This window comes from Rattus rattus, chromosome 3 (genome assembly GCF_011064425.1).
Source record: "Rattus rattus isolate New Zealand chromosome 3, Rrattus_CSIRO_v1, whole genome shotgun sequence".
Lineage (NCBI taxonomy): Eukaryota > Metazoa > Chordata > Mammalia > Rodentia > Muridae > Rattus > Rattus rattus.
Genome location: NC_046156.1, coordinates 168,151,012 through 168,167,814, shown reverse-complemented (window position 1 = coordinate 168,167,814; position 16,803 = coordinate 168,151,012). Strand labels below are relative to the sequence as shown.

Below are 16,803 nucleotides of genomic sequence, written 5' to 3'. Positions count from 1 at the left end.
TGGCCTTGCTTGTATCAGCTTGTATTTTTTTTTCCTAGTTTCCACTGTGGTCATCTTGCTGTATCATGGTCTCTACTCCTGCCACTATGTTTAATTTTCCTAGAAAACCCTCTCTGGCCATTACTATCCCAGTCTTTCTTAGGTCAGATTCCATGCTCATCTGAACCCACATGAACCTTTTCAAAAAGCAAGCATTTCAAGTTCAGAGTTCAAAACCCTGATGCCTTGGTGTTTGGGAGAAACATGGGCCAATATGGAAGACCTCAGTGTTGAAGTTGACTAGAGTGTCCTTGAGAGGGGTTTCCTAGGCCGCCACCTCTGGAAAGCTTGGTTAAGAGGAACAGCTGTGTTCCTGAGTCTGCTCGCCTCTCCGTCAGCACGGTGATTGTGTGGCTGGTCTGTGTGCCGCTTTCTCAGGAGTGGGTCCCCTCTGAAGCACTTTAGAGGATGCTGCTGGTCCTGTTAGACCTTCAGCTTCCAGCGCAGACCTGGTGGATAATCAGCTTGCACTGCCGCCGTGCTAGCCCCAGAACCTCACGGGCTTCGCTTCTGTTATCGAGCCTCAGTGTACCCGTGGTTTGCCAAATAGTAGATTTATTCTGAAGTTGAATGCAGCTGAGGACCAAGATGGAAATTGTCACTTTAATGAACCTCCGTTTGGGCTTTCATGATTATGTAGAGAGCACAGGTCTTCATTTACCTCATTTTACTTCATGTTCCAAAGTTAAATGGACTACAGAAATAAGGTTAATTACTCGTTTCCTTCTCCTCGTTGATTCTTGCTTCTTATGCTGAGTTTTCGGCAAGAACTTAACAGACCTCACTTACTTAGCTGGGTCATTGCTCTAAGACTTGCCAGGGCTTATCTTAAAGCAGAGCTGGTTCAAGGACCTCCTGTCTCCATCCACACTGCTTCCCTTCTGTCAGACAGTGTTGTACATGGCACTGAAGGAGGATCTGTGAGGCTGAAGGTGGCAGCCGTGCCCTGGTGGCCAGCAGTGTGTCGTTACTTGTGTGTCCTCTCGTTCACACTGGGCCCATTGGTCCTGGGGCAGGAATATGCCATTTCCACAGCCCGTGGAGCTTCCCTCCTTACCCAGGTGTGGATTCAACTTGCTCAGCCCAGCCGTACTCCAGGATAACCTTCCTGTCTGCGTGCGCTCTATTTCAACCTGAAATCCAAACCACAGAAAGAGATAGCATTTCCAGCTCATGGATTCTGTGAGTTGGTGACGTGGGCTTCTGTTGTGTGGGTCCCATTTGGCCTTTTAATTGGCCTTGTGGTTTTTAATTTATATGTATATTTATTATTGTCTGTTAGTTGTACATAATAACACACATATATTAATTTTAAAGAACTAGTGTGTACTGAAGAAAAGCTGTAGTTAAGGGGAGCTGGGAATGAAAATGGAGAGAGACAGGCAAAGAGTTACAGTCTTAAGATTCAATTCAGGCAAGGCTTATGGAGACCAAGTTGTATTTCTGCTTCATGAATCATTGTCAAACAAATTAAGAACATATTGTTCCTTATTTATCTATTGTCAAGGATTCGCTATCAAGCACTGAGAATAAATCTTGATTTTCATAAGCTTTGTTGACACTGTGGAGCTGTAGAGCATAAAGCTTGCATCTAATAAGCACAGTGCTCTATGGAACAGTGGCGGGGATAATGGCGGCATGGCTCACAGCTGCTTCCGCCTGTCCTGTGTTCAGGAAGCCAACTCTGTTTATGTTTCTGGTGAGGAATCAGATTCAAGTACATTATTCCCTTGAGTCTTAGGGATCGGGGACAATTACGTCAGTTTTTTAAAGTCTGTGAATTGCTTTCATGGCATCTGCCTGCTTCCTTAGTCGCCTTTCCCATCTCTCTTCCCCAGGGTGTTAAATGCTTACACCGGGCTTGTTCTCTGGACACTTGGAATGGATCGGTTATATAATGTTTAGGCGGTGTCTAAATACTATGTGAATAGCCCTTGGAGGGCTGTTAGCAGTCCCAAACCCTAGTAGACATTTCTGTTTTGAATTCCCGGGGTTGAAATATATAAATAGAAATTTGGGGCTAGAGCTCAGTGGTTTAAAGAGGTTGCTGTTCTTGTAGAGGATCTGAGTTCTGTTCCTAATTCTCTGAGGGGAGGCTTAACTGCGGTTTGCTCTGGGAAGTCCAGCATCCTCTGGCGCACAGGTATCTATACACATGCAGTGCACAGCACATATACAGAACATAAATAAAAACAAATCCTAAGTTATATTAAATTTAGTTAAAGATAAAGGGTCTGAGTATGAAAAGACTGAGTTACAGGGAATGTAACGTAAATCTTTAAAATAATAACTATAAATAAACAGGTGTTTTAATAATATTGAAACATCTCTTCCCTAAGTCATGTATCAAAATTAGGACCCGTGTCATGAAGTATACTTCTTGTGGGCAACTTTAAACACAAGTTTGATTGTTGGATGTGCCCCTGTAATTGTTGGCAAAGACTGATTATTTCAGAATATGGTAAATTTGTTTGGGGTAGTAAAAGTGGGTAAGGTTTTCAAAATGTATCTAATTGTACACAAAAGGGGTATAATTTACTGAGTATAAGTTATATTTAAGTAAAATTATTTTTAAAAGTTTTAATGTTTCCTGATCTGGTAGCTTTGGGCTTTTCAGGTTGCTGTGTACCCTTCCCAAAGCCTGCTCAGTGCCACTAAATAAGTAATTGGGTATCTGACTGCTTGGTTAAATCCACGGAGTGGGGCGGGTGAGTCATTAAGGAGATAGTAGATGCATTTTGGAGGATGTTGCAGTCACCTGGGCTTAGACCATCACTTGTCTGCTGTCCCTTTGTGACACTCTGTCAGGTGGTTGGGTTCAACACAGCAGGAGAGAGACCAGAGCTGATGTGGTTCCTAACCGTACGCCAACTCCTTCTTAACAGTTGTTACGAAGTTCTTTAGTGAACAACAGAACTCAAGCCAAGGTAGCAGAGGAGCTGGGCATGCAAGAGTACGCCATCACCAACGACAAAACCAAGAGACCCGTGGCCCTAAGAACCAAGACTTTGGCAGACCTTTTGGAATGTGAGTCCTATCTATAGTGTGAAGTGTTTTAACATGCGGATCCAAGGTTTAAATTAAACCAACTAGCTCTTACTCTTTTCATGGTGATGATGGTGATGATTGGTGATGATATTGTTGATGATTGATGATTGATGATGATGATGATGATGATGATGATGATGATGTTCTAGCTAAAGAACCTCTTTTTTCTGTTTTTCTGCTTCTTTTCTTTTGTATAGCTTAGGCTAGCCTTGAAATTCCTGTGTAGTCAAAGGTAGCCTTGACCTCCTGGGTTGCCCCTGCCTATCTCTTGGTATTATATGCTTGGATGACCACATCTATCTGAGTAATGTCTTTTGTTTTTGTTTTTTATTTATTTTTGCTTTTCACTAAGCCACATGAATAATGCATTTTGTTGTTCGATCTGTATTCAGGGGTGGCTGCATATTCCACTGTCCTGTCTCTCAGTCATCAAGTCCCTTTGTATGAAACAGTAGCACAATGTAAAGATTAGTTATTCAGAATCGCAGTAGTGGCTTTGGCTTAATTGTTTAGTTGGTTGGTTTTGCTACCCAGCACTCTTCATAAAGGGACATAGAATAAAAGATAATTTATTCACTGAACACTAAAATCGCCACCTATTGTTTTGAGTGAGAACAAAACTCTCTAAACAGCTCCATCTTTTTATTTTCCGATATTGTCTGAAGCATAAATAATTCCATTATAGCTAATTAAGGGATTATACACACAAATTTATTATTTCTAATATTACTTCAAAAGAACTAGAATGTTCTCTGGGTCTTAGAGCTTTTTATGTTACAGTATTTTTCAGAATGGAAATTATATAAAATATTAAAGCCTACTGTGCAAGCCAGCTTATTGACGGATTATCAAGGCAGTCTAACCAAGGCACTTACAGGGAGGTAAAATTCAGTTGAGTGAATGGTGTCACTGCCATTTTTATTTTTGTTTAATAAAAGGTTTTTGCAGTCTTTAAAATAAATGTACCATTTGTTGACTTGGCTAAAATTCTTTTAAATGAGCCCACCTTTGGAATTGTCCCTTGATTAATTCAATTGCATAAATTATTGTGTCGTTGTTTAGTTTTTCTTAATTTAGGCAGGTCAAATCTTTGAACTTTCTCATTTCTTTCTCTGGTTATGAAACTTACCATGGAACTGGTACACACGAGTGGTCTCAGAATGGAGTTGGAATGTGCTGGTCCCAGCATCATCTGCGCTCCACCTCTGGTGTCTCCAGTTTCTTTCTTACGTTATTAACTTGGTTGCGTTCCCTGGTCCCACCTCTACCCAGCACTACAGTATTGGTGTAGCGTTTAGACCAGTGGTTCCCAACCTGGGGGTCCAGTGAGCCTTTCACAGAGGTTGCCTAAGAGTACAATGTATTTACATGATAACAGTAGCAAAATTACAGTCAAGTAGCAATGAAAGTAACCTTATGGTGGCAGGGGTGAGGGTCACCACAACATTCAAGTGTCCCAGTATTGGGGGGTTGAGATCCACTGCATTAGACTATTCCCTTAGCCGCTACCTAAGGGCAGTTTGGTGTCTGCTCTGTGATTCTTCATCTTAATCACACATCTGTGTTGGTGCTTCTGATAGTCGTGATAAAGGGTGGAGTTTTATTTGAAGAAAAAAAAAAGGAAAGAATTGTGCTTAAAAGAGTGTCTAGAAGTCAAAAGCCTTGGGAAAATGCTACTTCAAAGCTTGGCCCTTAGGCTGGGTGGCTCAGTAGTTATGAGCACTTACGGGTCTTGTGGACGACCCGAGTTCTGTTCCTGCCACCTGTGCTGCCACACGCACATGCAGCTAATCACGTATAAAGATTAATCAGGAAGGAAGCTCAGCTCCTGCCGTTTCTGGTCAGCAACAGTGAGTTGCTTATTTCACATTTGTTTTTCAGCATTTATTGCAGCACTGTACATCGACAAGGACTTGGAATACGTCCATACTTTCATGAACGTCTGCTTCTTTCCACGTCTGAAGGTAAGCGCTCACGTTTCCAGCAGCCTGTGCTTTGTTTCTCTGGAACACACGACTCAATGCTTTGGGGGATTCCCACAGGAGTTCATTCTGAACCAGGACTGGAATGACCCCAAGTCGCAGCTGCAGCAGTGCTGCCTGACCCTGAGGACTGAAGGGAAAGAACCAGACATCCCCTTGTACAAGTAAGTGCTCGCGCCGGCCAGCCGTCCTGCCAGCCGTCCTGCCGTGTGCTCACATGGAGAACGCAGGGACTTCTCCTGACACCAGCTAAGCCCTGAAGCGCTCTGTCCTAGCACCCGCCTGTATAAGTGGGTACATCTCGATTGTCTCTGCCTTCTCCCATCTGTAAATTTCTCTGATCTACTGCCTGGCACAAAGACATACTAAGACATAGGATGAAAATGTAGCAGTTCAGATGTAGTACTTGCTGCCTTTTAAGATGTACTCATGGGTGTGATCTCTGCGTGTGGGTGACAGGAATTGGGTCCTCTCCAAGAGCAGCAAGTGCTCTTATCCCCTGAACTACCTATCTCTTAGTCCCCCACATGAAGTGGTTTTTTGAAGCTTCTTATTTTTGTCTGATTTTGAGTAGGAGTAATGGACTGTGTGTTGTTCCTAGCAATATTCGGGTTCTGCATGTACTTTCCCCCGAGCCCCTGTTGGCCTCTTATCTGAAAGGCTGTCTCCCAAGCTGCAGAGAAATGGAACAAAGGTTTACTGCTGCTACTGTTACTCAAGTACTTGCTTTCCTGCAATTTGAATCAAAAGTTGCCTTCTACTTGTGATACTCACTTGTGGGTGGAGAAGAGGTTTAAATGGGAATCAACAAAGTAAAGAATTATTAGAGTACATGGCTGCCTCCCAAGGTACTGTTGATACTGTTTTAGGGATGCTTAAAAATCTAGTTACACTGGGCTGGAGAAATCCTCAGCAGTTAAGAACACTTGCTGCTCTTGCAGGGGGACCCAGGCTCCGTTCCCAGCACCCACACTCGACTCGCAACCACCTGTCACCCAGGTCCGAGGAGCAGTTGCTGCTCTGGTCACCTGCACATGCTTAACCCTGGGGTTGGCAGCGTGAACCTGAGAGGGTGGGGGCCTAAAAACAAGCCGGGCTAAAGTGTCATGCAGTAGCCAGCTTCATCCAGAGCATCAGACAGTTTATACTCTGCGACGAAGAAAGATCACGTGAGTAAGTGCTCAGTCACAAGGACAAGACACACATGGCAAAACCATTTGTTTACCTCCACAGAAGCACATAAATAGCAGCTGAAGTAAATGCACTCTCCTATCTGCTACGCAGACGTAGTCTAAGAACAGTTCTGTGTTTTGAAGTCACAAGACTCTTGTCTTATTGTCTTGGCGTTTTCTCACAAGCACTAGGAATTCTCACATGACTTCATTCGTGGACTATGTTCCAACATACCTACATGTATACACACATGCATTTTTTATTAATTAAAAAGAACCTAGTTTCAATACTATTTACTCCATGCCTTTGGGAACAGAAGGATCTAGCACACTCATTCGTGCAGGTGTGCTCCTACGGAACGTTGCTCCTTTTGGACTTTTCTAACTTCAAAATAAAGTCACAGCAGTTCACAAGCTTTTGTGCTGCTAGCAAAACAGAGGCCGGAAGACTAGTCACCTTAAAGCGAGAAGCTGTCAGTGTGAAACTGTTTTCTGTATTGGAGAAAATCCCTAAATAGAAACAGCTTATCGATCTGCCTAATAAGCATAAGGAATGTCTAAGCTATGTGTATGATTGAGTCAAAGAATTTCCCCATCAAAGTGGTTGCTGAGGTCAGTGATAAAGGTGGTGTATGTCTCACAACCCAGGGATGATTAGTAAGTACCACCGTAAGCCACAACACACACCCTTGAGTTTGTAAACAGAGAGGAAATTGCTATGTTCTCTGCCCATAAATCCTCCCCCAAAAGTACACGGTGACTTTGTTCTTTGTTATCAAGATGGTGGGGTTGCTTTACATAGTCCTTGTGATTGCTTTGTTTATTCCATTATCATTCTCAGCTGCTTTTAATTTCCCTTTCCCCTGAGTTATCAGGTTTTTTACGTTTGAAATCTGCACCCTGTCATTAAATCCCGAGTGCCCGGAGCCTTGTTTTTAGTGGTTGTGTCATATACTTGCCATCATAGCTTTATCTCCGAGAGGATCACACATGTTCCAGAAATCAAATATATTTTCTGATCTCCTAGGTAAAGTACTAGACAGCAGAAAGGAACCATAGCGGTGTGGAACCGTCCAGGCGCGTCTTGAGGTGTTATTGCTTTGCAGCATCACAGACGGAAGCCCTCCGTTCTTCACATAAGTTTGTTGATTCTGTGATGCTAGAACCCACACACAGAAGCTGTTGTAGAGCATCGAATACTTAACCGTGAGCCCTCAGAGATAGTGTCCTATTTGAGAAAACACATAAAATGACAGTGCACAGTCTTTTAAACTTTCTATTTTAAAGCTCTACATTTTGTTAGGTTAGCAAATCAAAAATCGAATCACTTCCTCTTTCCATATTCCTTGTTACTTTTACGTTCTTCTTTCTGGCAGTAAGAATAAAGTTTTTTGGTTTTCATTTTTCATCTTGTCAGTTTATATAAGAGCAAAACAACTGAGCATTGCATTATGACTACTGTGCTTTCGTTTTAGGACTCTGCAGACAGTGGGGCCGTCCCACGCTAGAACCTACACGGTGGCCGTTTACTTCAAGGGAGAGAGGATAGGCTGTGGGAAAGGACCAAGGTATGGGAGACGCTGAATTCCATGGGGTACATGTCTGTGTTCAGGAAAGTTAGTTCCTGCCCGATAGTTCCTACCTACCTCTGCAGTCTGCACGGCAGGAGAGAGTGTGAAGCGTCTTCAGTTATAGCAGAGGGAATCCCAAGAACTAATGTCCCCCCGAGGCTGACTGAGAGACTTGGTAATCAGCCTCGGGCCAGGCATTCCATTGTCCTAGGAGTCTTGGCCCTGTTGAGAAAACTGCATCAGTTGCTGCACAAGTCAGTTCTATCTGTGTTCAGCCTCAGCAGATGTGTGAGCTGTGCTGTGATGCGCACAACGGCCTCAGTCTATACCTCACTTCCTGTCACTTGAGCATTGCGGGCATGCGTGCTATTTTGTAGAAAAAAGAATTACATGTATAATTTAGGTCTTGCCCTCTCTCTCTCTCTCTCTCTCTCTCTCTCTCTCTCTCTCTCTCTCTCTCTATTTTATCCTTTTCATGTTTAACCTTTATGTGGAGTATTTTCAGACTTAAGAAATACTTCAGCCCTAATATAAATGGGAGATATTCCATTGCAGTATTAGTGTGGAACCAATACGTTAAAGAGGCTTTGTGTAAATGCATTTCTGCATGCTCCCCCGTGTGTTCCTAGCCCTGCAATTCAGTTGTGATGGAAGTAATCGCATGAAGTTTTATGCACTAGATGTGAAAATAAGCATTAATAATTTGTGTTTGTGAAGAAGAAAGCCTTTAAAGTCTACCCCACCTTTACTTTATTCAACAGTATTCAGCAGGCCGAAATGGGAGCAGCAATGGACGCACTTGAGAAATGTAAGCCATCTCTTTTCCTATAGTAACACCTGTATAACGTAATGCGTATTTTATGGAAGGAAAATGAAGTAGAGGAGTGGTTAAGTTTTGATAAAATGTGGCCGATTGTTGTTACTCATTTTCCTCCATTCAGAGTACAGTAGAGTATGTGCTGTGTATACAGCAGATTGTACTTCTCCTTGGAGTCCTCAGTGTGGTTTACATTTTCCTTTATATACGGCTCTACTCAGCAGAGGCACCTCTGAGTGGCCTTCTGCTTCTGACGGCGTTTCCCACACTTCTGATGGCGACTAAGCCAGCCATGTGACACTTCCAGCACTTGGGAGGTAGATTCATGGGATCAGGGGGTTAAGGTCACCTCAAGCTACATTGTGAGGTCAAAGTGAGCCCGGGCCACATGAGAGCTCACCTCAAAACAAAACAAACAAAATAAAATTAAAAATCTGTGAAAGCTAGGTGGCACACACCTTTAATCCCAGCACTCAGGAGGTAGAAACAACAGATCTTTGAATTCAAGGCCAGCCTGGTCTATACAGAGAAACTCTATTTAGAAAAAAAAATCTTATGTAGGCATAAATGCATACAAGGGAAGTTTTTTTTGTTTGTTTATCTGTTTAGTTTTTAACCATTGTCTTATTTAAATTGGATGGCAACTACGTACTTCTGCATACATTTTCATGCTGATGTATGCATATAATATACCTCACTTTTGCCCAGTATGTCCTGAGCAGCCCTGCAAGTCATAGAGCATAGAGAATTCTTATTATTGTGGTTACTTCGCATGTATGCGTGTGTATGTGTATTCAGTGTCTACAATAAACGTCTAGATTGTGGTGCATTTACTTCTGAAGATAGATTGTCTCAAGAGTGAAATGCCCACGCTGAAGAGATTCAGCTGCATAATTGATGTCTGGTACATTGAAGGCATGGGTACAGACAGTCTTCTCCCAGGTCTGTTGTGCTTCGCAGAAGACCCTGTGGGCACGATATGCCAGTGCTTTGAGGACTAGCTGAAGGAGTGGGGGACAGTGAATACACAGGCTCAGCGGGAAATGTCCCAGGATTCTCAAGTTTAAAGAGGTTCTAGGAGAAGGTTAGAGGGCCTCTAGCCAAGTGGAAATCAGCGGACAATAGCTTACTGTTCAGAGGCAGGGAGGGTAGTTAGTGGGGCAGAAGCCAGTGCTGCCAGCCAGGGTCTAGCATCCATAGAATTGACACTGAGAGTTTTACATTGACTTTTTTTTTTGAGAATGTTTTCATTGATTGTTTGTATAAATGCACCATCGTTTATTGAATGAGAATGGGATTCTTTTTTCCAGTTATAGCAATAGAGGCTACCCCCACTTCTGATGCGTATAGTCAGATATAAAATGGTACTAGAAAAATGACTATTTCTGAGACAGACATCCCCTAAAGGATGATAGAAGTGGATGACTTAAATGCAGGAAAGTAAGTTGGCATTCTGTCCCATCCTTAAAGAAGCTTTTACCTTTTGGTCCTGATTCCATTTCTAGGAATCCAACTTAAGGAAATACTTGGATTCTGAGCTACAGCTCACAAACTGCAGTAATCATAACAACTTGATTATAATAGCATAATATTTAAATAAAACGAAACAACACATTAACAGTAAGTGAATTCTCAGTGAACGCTGTACACAAACACATCCCGGAAAGGACCAGCTGCACCATATTTAGGCTTCATGGTCATAATCTGTCTCATTTACACTGAATTCTGACACCGTGGCACACAGACACAGGTGGCATCAAATGTCTGTGTGTCTGTTTTATTTACAGAAACCGACTGAGAGCTGTATTTGGCTCAGCGGCAATAGTTTACCAGATCCTGAATATCCAAGTGTGATATGTTTGTATCTGTTGAAACAATGCCTTTGGAGACGGATACAGAGCTACAGGAAAATGCTTGTACTAAAATAAAGGAAAATATTATATCCATCAAACCATAGCAGTGTAGGGGAGGAGAGTGGAAAGATTTTCACTGTTTTACAGTGTATGTGTACATACATGAAAACCTACACTGACGTAAGACACTCCATGATGTAGTAACGCTTCTGAACAGATTGTGGATATGTGTGACAGCTTGTTCATGGGTAGATATGAACAGTAGGACTTGTTAGTACAAGCTCAGTTACACAGTAACATCTACTGAAAAAATGGGACCTATTTAGCATAAACCTACCTTTACAATGGAGTTCTGGGGATTTATTTGACGAGTTTTTTTTTTAAGTACTTAACGTATTTGAAGTAAAAATGTATACAGTAAGGACTCAGCATTACTGTTTTCTTCCAAGTGCTTTTTCTGTAGTGAAGATGGGGTACAGTATAGAAAAGGAATAAAAAAGAATTGAGGAACCTGGTGCATATAGACAGACCCACTTTTTCGCACTCCGTCCATACAGCAAACAAATAAACAGACTTGCTTTCCTTAGCAAGCCACACCCCTCCCCTCTGATTCGTCATGTGTGAAATACAGAATAATCCTTGGCCAGGCAGAGCTGTGTCCCTTCTGGTGTTGCCACATCGTGTCCTTCATGACCTTTGCATGTTTGCTGGCCAAGGACACAATGGCTGTTTCTCAGTCTGAGCTTGAGTTCCTAGCTTGAGGTCACAGTAATACTGTGCTGCATGTGAAAAGAGAAATGGAGAATTTCTAAATCTTAGTCTAGGTGTTTCTTGTGTCTGTGTGTTACACAGGGTCAGATCTCAAACTAAACATAGCTTAGCCACACCACTGAGTGACAGTCATCCTTTGTCCGTAGCGATCGTTACGTGTGCAGAGAGAGCCATGGTGTTTTATAGTGCACTAAAGATAGAATTGATCACGGGACACTGGGACTTAGAATGTGGCTTCCCTTGTGCTCCGATACGCTTTTGCTCTTCTGGAAAACTTTCCTTCCTGTACAATCATGGCTGTGCTAGCATTACTTGCTGGAAGCTCTTAGCTTGAGCTTTTCCAAGCCATAAACCCTCACGTTCCTTCTTTCTGTCTCCTTGGAAGTCACTCGGTGTAGAGAGTGCTGCTTAAGGCACCTGCCCGTGTGGAAACCTTCCAGAACCTTATGTCTTTATTTTAAGTTACTGTGTGTTTTGGTGTTTTTACTCTGTTTTACATACATCAGATACTGAAATAAGAATCTGAGACGCCAATCCAGACTTGTAGTGTGTGTGGGCATAAGAAAGAGTAAGGAATTAAATCATTGTCAGTCTCAGGTTTATAAAACACCGTTCTGTGTGCGTGCTGATTGCATGTTTGTTTGTCGTCGTCTGCACCCGTGGACGGCCTTTATTAAGTATTAAACTTATCTCCTTGTGTCAGATAACTTTCCCCAGATGGCTCATCAGAAGCGGTTCATCGAACGGAAATACAGACAGGAATTAAAGGAAATGAGGTGGGAAAGAGAGCATCAGGAGAGAGAGCCGGATGAGGCCGAAGACATAAAGAAGTAAAGGGGGACACGAAGTGGCGGTGCATTGACTTCCTGAGAATGTGACTGTGGCCCCTGGAGACCTAGCCTGGTGTTCCTCCAGACAATGAATGAAGTGTGCCCATCGAAATAAAACTCAAAGTCAAACTGCGGTTGTTGTCTTAATGATCGAACGTTCGTTCCTAGCTGGATGGTCTTTGTTACGGAGTATTCGATTCCTATTTAGTAGACGTGCATTATTTTCTTTATTTTGCTCTTTAAAGAATAAGATTCAGGCGGGCATATTCTATGGAATAGTTGCTGTTTTCTGTTTCAGGTTGTGACTTCAGACTGTCAGCTGACAAGGGATGCACCACTTTACCAGGTATTCTCGGTATTTGTTACTACTGCCTGTGGTAACAGCTTTACTTTTTTGAAATATGTATTATTGATCACACTTTCAGCATTCATCTGGATGTTTCTCTAGTACTCAGGTGCTGCTCCTGAAGCTAACCCATTCCATGCAGTGTAGCGAGTCCTGTGTGAGAGAAACCTCTAACTGCCTCTAACCAGTTACCGGAGCCAGAGAAGGACTCAGTCTGAGTCACACATATTCTCGGAGTCATCAGATTAGGCGAGAAGTTGTTGTGCTGAGTCAGAACATCCTTTAAAACAGCTGCTCTCTCTGGGGTTTAGAGAGGCTTAGGGGTGTTTCAGAGTCTCCTGGAGTATTTAATTTTATGTGTGTGAAGGATGGGTATGAAGGGCTAGGAGTCAGGAAGAAAAGTTCACATGGCTTTTGGGAGTTTCTCTAGTGGTCCCCCTAGTAAAGAAGCAGGGCATTTTTAAAGTCACTTTACACTGAACACCAAAGGCTTCTTATTAATAAAAGCAAAATTTGCAAGACAAATGTGCTTTTATTCATTATTTCAGCAGATGTCATACAGCGAATTCCCATTGTGTATCAGGTTCTGTTCTAGTACTTCATGCAGGGTTGCAGCAGTGAACAACAGAGACTACACCCACACCTCAGCGAGCTCGTGTGCTAACACAGAAGCACCCCAATCCAGGGACGCAGCAGTGAGCATCCAGACTACACCCACACCTCAGCGAGCTTGTGTGCTAACACAGGAGCACCCCATACCCAGTGCACAGCCAGTAGGAAGGTTAGTGGGTACAGTTGTAAGTGCGGTGACAGAGGAAGTCTCCCTGAAGGACACCACTGAATTAGGATGAGGAGGACCAGAAAAGAACCAGTTAGGTCCCTGAAGTGTTCCTTCTGTATGTAATGATAACATTACTGATGTTTTACAAGGTATTTTAGCAGTAGATAGAATTGTTACTTTGAAAATATTAGAAAGCACAAGCAAGAAAGTAAATTCCTCATGACTCCATCACTCATAAACTTTGTATATCCTGTCAGACCTGTGTATGTATGGCTACACGCCACTCAAGCATGTAGTCAATGGAATGCAGTATATTCCGTTTCCCTTGCTGTTTTTGAATTACCTGGCCTGCTGTGTTGAACATGTTATTGTTGATGGCTGTATGAATGCACCATCTTTAGATTCTGAAAGACATGTAGATTGTACACATGTACATGTACACATGTGTATACCTATGCATACATATCACATGTTCTTGCTTTGTACTTTTCAAGGAAGCTGGGAACAGGCCGACAGGCCCACGCTGGGGAGGGAGGAGAGCTCATTTTGAAGCACTTGTTTCCAGCGTGTCTCCTATGTCATTGGTATGGTTATAGCTGAGCACTGTATTTAAGTTCTGTATGCAGTGGATAGCAGGACTGGAAGTGGGGTGTCAGATATCTGGGTGCCTTGACATTGTTATAAGGAAAACCAAAATGCACAGGACTATACTTAGAATTATAAAAGAGGTGAGTGTGAGTGTGTGAGTGAATGAGTGTGTGTGTGTGTGTGTGTGTGTGTGTGTGTGTGTGTGTGTGTGTGTAGTATCCTATGACATATTTGGGTCAAGATAACTCTTCGGGGTTAGGTCTCCACCACGTTGCTCTAGGGATGGAACCCAAGTCATCCTGCAGCAGGTACTTTACCTGCTGAGCTTTGAATTGTTCTTTAAATGAACATTCTCAGGAATGCCAATCCAGCATGCCAGTCAAGCATCTTTATTGGGGCTTATAGTCCCCTGACCCTTTTCTGCTTCCAAAGTAATATGAAGTCTATAAAATACCAGTAGAGCTCTTGTCACGGACACATCGGAGCAGAATGACCACTGTGACCACAGACTTCAGCCCTGCCCCTTTATCCCAACCCCGTGTCATTGTCCAGTTCTGCCGAGGGGTAAGTTCATGCAGTAACTCAACTGTATGTAAGTCTGTTGGTCACTGACTCTGAACGTTAGTTGGGTGTGGTTGAGAGGACAATTGAATGATGGCACGTATGCAGATGAAGGGGCTTCAAGTGCCTGGGGCGGTGGTGGTGGAAGGAGTGCAGCACAGCCTGGATGGACATCTTGCAGGAATTGGCAGTTGGGTTAGGGCTAGTGAGCAGGGGCTGCTGAATGTCTGGACTAGGGAGAAACACTGTCTAGCATTGCTGAAACCTGGGACCTGTCCACTCCTACGCCTGATGTTGCCTTGACTGCTGTGGCTGCACTTAGCCCAATTAAGTGTTTATCAGCCCAAGCATATGAGAAAAGAACAGTTCACTCGCCTATTGCAGGACACTGCCCTGAACCAGCTCACAGGCTTCCTGCACTGACGCCTATGCGTATGATCAGAAATTCCTGTGTACAGATTGAGAGATGTTAAGATTGACAGCTATGAAACAGTTGTATGTACAAGTTAGGGATTTTCAGAGCACGCTGCATTTAGAGATTTACTAGAATTAGTAACATACACTATATGCTGGGTGCATTGATTCGAAATAAAGTCCTTGTCTCCAGGGAGCTCACTGTTTAGAAGAGAAAATGCCACTGTGTGTAGGGTGCCACACAGGACCAGGAAAGAGTGACCCGTTCCTTCTGGAAAGTTGGGGTTCATATCCCACTATGTGGACTCTACCATAACTCCTGGACAAGAAGACTCTCAAGTCAAACATTTTACTTAACCAAAATAGTGTTGGAACACCATGAAATTTCCAACAAGTTTTTAAAAGTTTGAAATAACCGGTCTATATGAACATATGCAGTTGGCTGGATCAAGGAATGATTCAGATGGAGTTCATAATGTGTGTACATTTGGCTTCTGTAGACTCCTAAGTGACTTGGTCTAGGGAGTCTCCTTTTTTTCTGACTAGTTGAAGAAACCAGGTCAGTGTCTTAGTTTGGGTGTTATTGCTGTGAATAGATACTATGACCAAGGCAACTCTAAGGACAACATTTAATTGGGGCTGGCTTACAGGTTAGAGGTTCAGTCTGTTACCATCAAGGCGGGAGCATGGCGGCACCCAGGCAGGCATGGCACAGGAGCTGAGAGTTCTATACCTTGTTCTGAAGGCAACTAGAAGACTAGCATCCTCAGGCAGCTAAGAGGAGCTCTCAAAGCTCACCCTGACAGTGACACATTTCCTCCAGCCAGGCCATACCTACTCCAACAAGGCCACATCTCAAAACAGTGCCGCTCCCTGGGTGAGCATAGTCAGACCTCACAGTCTACATGGAGTATCATTTTCCAGTCATAACACTTTGGTTTCCTGTGGCATCAGCTTCCTTTCTTTTTTCCCTGAATCCTTTAGGTCTGAAGCCTCAATTTTAGATTGAGATTAGAAATTTTGACAAATGTGTTTTAGGAATAGCCTCTCCCCAATTGCTGTTTTCTTTCTTTTTTTTTTTTTTTTTTTTTTTTTTTGTTATAGATGGTTGGGATGGTTAATTTTATGTCAGGAAAGCTACAGGTGTTTTAAGATGCCACGTTTGTGGTAAGTTGTTATCTCCTGGCCTCCCTGTGACCTCTAGAGTAAAGCCCAACTTTCTTACAGCGGACATGAGCAGGGGTATCGGTTTCTTCCACAGCCCTGCCTACATACTGCCCAGCCCACAACATTCATACTTCTCTTCCCTGCAGGGCCTTTTCTGCCCAAGCAAGCCATCTCTTTCTTAATCGTTTCTTACCTTTTGGCCTCAGCTCAGGTACTAACTGCAGCCAGTCTTTCTGGGCCTCAAATCAAGTGCTGGTCATTAGACTATGCCTAGCTCATTCTAGTCTCACTGTACTTACTCCCTTCTGTCTCCCTCCCTCTTCTCCACAACCTCCCCCTCCTCTCACCCCATCTTCAAGGTTTCACTGAATGGCCTGGAACTTAAAGAGATCCATCTGCCTCAGCCATGTGCTGGGATTAACGGGATGGACCACGATCCTTCTTTTCAGGATCTCTTGGTTTACCTACCTTCCCTCACGAGTCCACAGCTCCGGAGGGGCAGGGTCATCATTGATCCACCTTGGAAGCACTGGCTTCTTACACTGTCCTGTGTTACTTGTGGATTCCATCACTGTTCAGCGAATAAACATAGCTGGGCTCCTCTTTGCGTAAGCCTCGGCTACCTCAGCAGTAATGTAGCTTCCCTTAGACCATCAGCTTCCTGACTGATGATCTTGAGACTGACCTGCTGGAATCCACCACAACATGGCCGCCCTCTCAGGATCTCCTGCACTCAAATTCAACATGAATGGGACACTCAGACTGGACCCCAGGAGCCCAGAGAAATCCAGCTAGAAGCAGGGTGCCTTTTGCCTCCCTGGGCTTGTCTCTCCACAGCAGAAGCTAGGGAGTATGCTAGCACA

The 16,803-nt window shown here is 43.4% G+C and overlaps 1 protein-coding gene across 2 annotated transcripts in view; it reads left to right on the top strand.

Moving 5' to 3' along the window:
• Drosha (drosha ribonuclease III) overlaps positions 1-12,954 on the top strand; it is a 108,772-nt gene extending 95,818 nt beyond the window's left edge. For both annotated transcript variants that reach the window (XM_032898758.1, XM_032898756.1), the window contains exons 28-33: positions 2,925-3,066; positions 4,969-5,051; positions 5,130-5,233; positions 7,717-7,809; positions 8,574-8,620; positions 11,957-12,954. In XM_032898758.1, the coding sequence (XP_032754649.1) occupies positions 2,925-3,066; positions 4,969-5,051; positions 5,130-5,233; positions 7,717-7,809; positions 8,574-8,620; positions 11,957-12,087 (600 nt within the window). In that variant the 3' untranslated portion in view covers positions 12,088-12,954. The remainder of the gene's footprint in view (positions 1-2,924; positions 3,067-4,968; positions 5,052-5,129; positions 5,234-7,716; positions 7,810-8,573; positions 8,621-11,956) is intronic.
• Positions 12,955-16,803: the final 3,849 nt, after the last annotated feature.